Source organism: Marmota marmota, unplaced genomic scaffold (genome assembly GCF_001458135.2).
Source record: "Marmota marmota marmota unplaced genomic scaffold, marMar, whole genome shotgun sequence".
NCBI classification, from domain to species: domain Eukaryota; kingdom Metazoa; phylum Chordata; class Mammalia; order Rodentia; family Sciuridae; genus Marmota; species Marmota marmota.
The window spans coordinates 34,528,532-34,534,401 of record NW_026000082.1 but is presented as its reverse complement, the minus strand read 5'-3'; the positions used below and the strand labels follow the sequence as shown (position 1 = coordinate 34,534,401).

General features: G+C 54.7%; 1 protein-coding gene across 7 annotated transcripts in view; it reads left to right on the top strand.

Annotated features, from left to right (window-relative positions):
• Window positions 1-678: 678 nt before the first annotated feature.
• Sytl1 (synaptotagmin like 1) overlaps window positions 679-5,870 on the top strand; it is an 8,713-nt gene continuing 3,521 nt past the window's right edge. For 5 of the 7 annotated variants that reach the window (XR_007352150.1, XR_007352148.1, XR_007352149.1 and 2 more), the window contains exons 1-7: window positions 679-831; window positions 2,831-3,057; window positions 4,192-4,340; window positions 4,553-4,625; window positions 4,704-4,749; window positions 5,422-5,491; window positions 5,702-5,847. Coding sequence is in view for 4 of the 7 variants with exons in the window: in XM_048816039.1 (XP_048671996.1) it covers window positions 2,924-3,057; window positions 4,192-4,340; window positions 4,553-4,625; window positions 4,704-4,749; window positions 5,422-5,491; window positions 5,702-5,847 (618 nt within the window). In the remaining 3 variants the exon portion in view is untranslated. Of the gene's footprint in view, window positions 832-2,830; window positions 3,058-4,191; window positions 4,341-4,552; window positions 4,626-4,703; window positions 4,750-5,421; window positions 5,492-5,688; window positions 5,848-5,870 lie in introns of all 7 variants that reach the window. The other 2 variants (XM_015484767.2, XM_048816038.1) reach the window with 2 other exon arrangements.

Genomic DNA, 5,870 nt, shown 5'->3' with positions numbered 1-5,870 from the left:
AGGAGGCTGAAACAGGAGGATCATGAGTTCAAAGCCAGCCTCAGCAACTTAGTGAGGCCCTAAGCAACTTAGCAAGACACTGTCTCTAAATAAAATATGACAAAGGGCTGGGGACGTAGCTCAGTGGTTAAGTGCCTCTAGGTTCAAACCCTGCTACCAAAAACAACAAAAAACACAAGAGAGGTCATAGGCATCGGACTGTGTTGATGCCTGGCACCTACTACATGCCTGTTTGTACCAGACCCTTTAATTTCTTTTATAGTAGGCTCCTTGCATGCTGCTATCTAATTTGCATAGGAGGAAATTGCAGCTCAAAGAGGTTAAGAGACCTGCTGAAGATCACACAGTGGCAGAGCAGGGACTCTGCTAAAGATCGTCTAACTTCAAAGTCTGCAAACCTCTGATTCTTAGAAAAGTGGCTAACATTGCTTTCAAAGTAATTTCCAATCAGCTCCTCTGTGGGCAAGGTGGGTTGCTACCCATTAGTAAGACAGGTCAGTCAAGTCTGCTGGGGCCAGGGCCTCCTTGAGTTACCAGGCGAGTCTACCATGGAGCTGGTGCTAAAGTCCCAGGCTTGGCAGGCCCACCAAACCGGCTCTGGGTTCTCAAACTCATGGCAGGCACACCCGGGAGCCGGTAGTCCAGGCCCGGTTTTGCACCAGGCCCTGCTGAGGTGTCTCCTCCTCCTCCCCCCACCCCTCTGGCTGGGGCAGCTGCTTGGCTGGGCAAGTCAGCCTTAGTCCCCGTACTGCTCTTCTGGTCCCTGAAACTCTGCTGCCAGGGGAGCCAGAGTCACCCAGGAAGGTGTCCTCCTGTGTTGGACCCCGACAGGTAACACACCTCGGTGCTGGAGCCCTGCAGTATCCTGAGGGGCAGGCACTGCCACCTGGGCACCCTCTGGCACCTTGGGATCTTGAGGGTGGGAGAGGCAAGAGCAAGTCTGGGACTGGCCTGGCCAGGCAGACGGACCAATGGGTCTGTCCCATAGGGTTGAAACAGCAGGGAGGACCATGTATTTGATTTGACTCTGGAAGGAGAGGGGACTTCAGGAAAGAGGACAAAATGGGCTTGGATGCCCATGGCCCAGCCCAGCAAACCTGTGGGACAAGGGCAGACTCAGTTCTGCTAAATATCTCCCACCTTCACACTCAGACACACACCTGGTGGCTCTGGGCCACCAGAGTACACATAACACAGCTGGGTCTTGAAGACACCACAGGAGGAAATGCAGAGTGCACACACCCACACAGCACTGTCACCCAGAAAGTCACTGAACACACCAGACAATCTAGCCAGCCATGTGGTATCATGCGGCAACGTGACACACAGACACACACATAGACCCCACAGCACACAGACTTGGCCACCACGCCAGACCGCACAGCTCCACAGTGAGACACCGAGATGGAAGGGCTCATGAGCAGCAGCCAACAGCTTGGGTACAGTAGAAGTTCAGGGAAACTGTCACTACTGAGGACACAGATATGCAGAAACCCCAGGCTTCCCAGGTGGGCATCAAGGGGAGAGCGTTGCTCCACTTGGACACTGACTCACTTGGGAGGGGACAGGGTGCAGGAGGTGTCGGGCACAAGCCAGGACCTGCCTCTGAGCCGCCCTCTTCAACATCTCAGCCCCACCTGGAGCCCTGGCATGGAATGGGTGGGGAGGAGAGGAGAAACCGCCCTGTGGGTTCAGGCCATGACCGTGACTGAGTCTTGGGCCCCTTGCCATGTCCACATGCCCCTCAGCTAGGCAAATGTTTTCCTTCCGGAGTCACAGTGGTGCCTGGGCATGAGCTGCTTTGCCAGCCTAGGCCTCTGGCCAGATCCTGGGGTGGGAGTTGGGGGAGCCATGAGGCCCAAACAGAGGGGCCCAGGGACTCTGGACAAAAGGGCAGGGCTAGCGGCAGGGGCATCCCTGGGATGGTGGCCTCAGTGGGAGTGGGTGCTGCGGTTACCTCGCGGGGAGGAAGTTAGGGGTGTAGGCTGGGGAGGAGGTTGCCTCAGACAGGAAGGCCAAATGGGCCAGGGCAGGGTGGAGGTGAAGGGTGGGGGAGCAGACCCAGGTTGGGAGGTTCCCCAAGCAGGGGGACAAGCAGGTGTGTATACTTGCATCTGTGTGTGTGTGTGTGTGTGTAAGTGCACACATGCATTCCTAAGTGGGCAGGTGTATTTTTACATTTAATTAGCAAACACTTATCAGCTGCCCGTTGTATGCAAAGTACTGGCTTTGAGGGGCATGGTCTGCCCCTAGCTTCAAGGAACTCACAGCCTAGTTAGATGGGTGATGTGTATGGACAAAAGTCCATGAGATTTTGTGGACATCTAAGGTCATATATTCGTTCCCGGACTCATTCTTGTATAGATGAACCCGTCTGGGTGGGCCCCAGTCTCCATCTGTGTGCACATGCTTTATGCAGGGTTAGGAATGTGTGTTGCACAGTTCTCAGGCACAGGTCTGTGTCTGTGCCTACACAAGTCCCTTCATGGGGGAATAGGTGTGTGTGTGCCTGTCGTTATCAGCTATCAATGTGCATGTGTGACTAGATATCTGTGCCCACATGGATCAGTGTGTGTGTGTGTGTGTGTGTGTGTGTATGTGTGTGACCTCTGTGGTTCTCTACCTCTAGAGGTGTGTACATGTGTCTCCACACACTCCTTTGAGTGTGTCTGTTTTCATGGTCATGAACACCCCTCAAGTCACCTTGACCCCAGCCTTCCTGGGATTGTACATACTGCCTGGGCATATATTTGGAGAGAAAAGGGCAGTTAGTTCCAGGATATGCTATGGATTTGGACAGAGGTTGATCTTAACCTTGATCTGCCCCTAGGAAGCCACGTGAGCCCAGCTGGGGTGCAGCCCCAGCCGATGCCCCAGTGGGCCACCCTTCTCAGGAGAGGCTTCAGGCTCTATCCTCTCTCCCATGGCGCATGGACCAGAGCCTGAAGCCGAGGGACTTTTGGACCTCAGCTTCCTGACAGAGGAGGAACAGGAGACCATTGCTGAAGTCCTCAAACGAGATGCCCACCTGCGCCAGCTGGAGGAGGGGCGGGTCAGGTGAGGCAGGGGCAGCCACCAGCCAGGAGGAAGGGGCCTCAGGCACTTAGAGGCTCTCATAGCCCCAACTCTGCTCCCTACCTGCATGCTGCCATCAGATGTCTAAGCCACTCTTTGTGTTGCCCTTTGGTTCCCTCTGCCCTTGGCCAGCTCAGGGACCATCACCTCTCCCAGAGTAGCTGAACAAGCCCCCTCACCAGCCTTCCTGCCTCCAGAAGTGCCTCTTCCAGCCACCCACCTTGAGCTGAAGCTCCTATCCTTAATAACCTCTTGCAAACGCCCCTGGCCCCTAGCATCTCCGGTCAAATACAACCTCCTAAGCATAGACCATGAGGCCTCTCCAATTGACCCTTGCCAGCCTCCCCCATCCCATCTTTCCCCATAAGTCCCACCTGACACAAATACACAGTATCCTCTGCAGAAGTGCAGGTGTTCCCCAGACCCTGACAACACCCTGCTTCTCCAAGTCTAAGCTATGTGGCTTCTTCAGAAGAGCACAGTGGCAGAGGAGCATGGGAGTGACAAGTGTTTGAGGAGAGATACTTCCTAGATATGTAACCTTGGGTAACTTACCTGACCCTGAGCACCAGTCTCCTCATCTGTAAAATGGGGCTATGGAGTCTTCTCTTAGAAAAAAATATGCAAGTATGGTCCGCAGTGACCACTTAATGAATAACAGTTACTACCCTTCTCTACCCAGAGAACTCTAATTTGTCCTTTAAGAAGGAATTCAAGGGCTGGGGCTGGGGCTCAGTGGTAGCGCACTTGCCTGGCATGTGTGAGGCACTGGGTTTGATTTTCATCTCCACATATTAATAAACAAAATAAAGGTCTATCAACAACTAAAAAATATATATTAAAAAAAAGAAGGAATTCAAATGTCACCTCTGCTGGGAAATCCTCCTGAGAGAGCTGGTCACAGAGAGGAGACTCTTCTTACATTTATCACTGCATCTACCTCACCATATTGTACTTGTCTAGTCTGGATTTGGTTTCCCCAGAGGCCTGAGCTCCTCCAGAGCAGGGGTCAAGTCTGATTTGCTGTTGAGTCCCTGGTCCCTGGTAAAGAGCTGCTACAGAGTGGAAGGCAGAAAGATTGGCTTCTTCTGAAAAACGCCCTCTCCTATCCTCCAGCAAACTCCGGGCCTCACTGGCAGACCCTGAGCAGCTGAAGATCCTGACAGGTGACTGGTTCCAGGAAGCACGCTCCCAGCGGCACCACCATGCCCACTTCGGCTCTGACCTTGTCCGAGCCTCTATTCGCAGGAAGAAGAGCTCCAGGGGTGAGAGGGGGTCCTGCCTTCTGCAGTCCAGGCTGTATGTGGACAGAGAGGCCCCTTGGGCTCCAGTCCAGATTTCCTCTAATACTGTGTGTCTTTGGGTGGGCACTGCCCCTCCATGGCCTGTGGGAGGTGGGTGGGCATCTCAGAGGGCCTCTCTGTGGGTCACAGACTTTATGAGAATGGAGCTCACAGAACTTCTCACCTGGGCCCAGGAGAACAGGCTCTGGGCAGTGATGGGGAGGCTGAGGCTGCCGGGAAAGAGACTGAAGAGGAGCCAGAACTCAGGTGAGGAGGTGTCACAGAGAGGAGAAGTGACTGGTAGTTGCTCAATCCCTTCTGAAAAACACCTCTCCTTCCTCCTAGGCTCCCCATAGAAAAGGTCCCTCCAGAGAGGCGCAGTGAGACACAGGTGAGCATGGAATGACTGAGCATTATAATAGTGCGCAGTGCCTAAGAGGGGAGGCAAGTGTGCTGGGGAAGAAGCCCCCAAGTCAGGAGACCTTGGACACACTCCTTCCCTGCTCTGGGTCTCAGCATCTTCCTTGGTAAAATGGTATGGACCGGCTATTAGCAATGGGTGGCACAGCCAGGCCCAGTGGCACACACCTGTAATCTCAGAGACACAGGAGGCTGAGGCAGGAAGATTGCAAGTTTGAGGCCAGTCTTAGCAACTTATCAAGGCTCTAAGCAATTTAGTGAGACATTGTCTCAAAATTTAAAAAGGGCTGGGGACTTAGGTCAGTGGTCAAGCTTCGATGAGTTCAATCCCCAGTACCAAAAAGAAGAAAGGAAGGAAGGAAGGTAGAAGGGACAGGACTGGGCGAGTCCAGAGACTCAGGTACTACTGATCACCAGAACCTGGGAGCAGGCAGACCCATCCGGAGGGGCAGGCCCCAGGATGTGAGGGTGGGAAGTACCGGCCTGACTGGTCCTGCAGGGAGTTGCCAACCCTGCCTCGAGGGCTGCCCTAAATCTGAAGCTGGAGTAGCCAGGCTGGAGTCTCTGATATTTGACCCCTGTATGACCTTTGGCTCCTTCCTATTTAGTCCCCACTGTGACCTCTGCTGCTTGCTTTCTTCAGGGACCTGATGTCCCTTCACCATATGCCCCCTCAAAGGCGTCAGATCATCAGGAGGCCCAGGCCCAGGGAGGTAAGTGGGAGCCTGTGTTGAGGAGAACAGAGCTTATGGGGTTCAGAGGCAGCTCTAGTGACCCCAATTACCAGGTTCACCTTCCACCCCGGCAGTCCCCCTCTGCGCTGGGACCCCTGTGGCCTCCTTGGGCGACCCCTGGGTAGCACTGGGAACAGAGTCTGCAGGTCACCGGGGCTGTGAACCAATCCCGTCAGACCATTTGCTCAGGGCGGGCAAGACAGGGGCTCACTCAGCAGCTGGTGCCTCACCCAGCCCCTGGCCGAGGGGGCGTGCAGGTGGACGCCGAGGAAATGGGCCTGGCGTGGAAGCCCTCGCAGCAGGCGGAGAAGGAGCCGCCGCCCCCGCCAGCTCAGGTAGGCGGGAGCGGCTAGCGGTT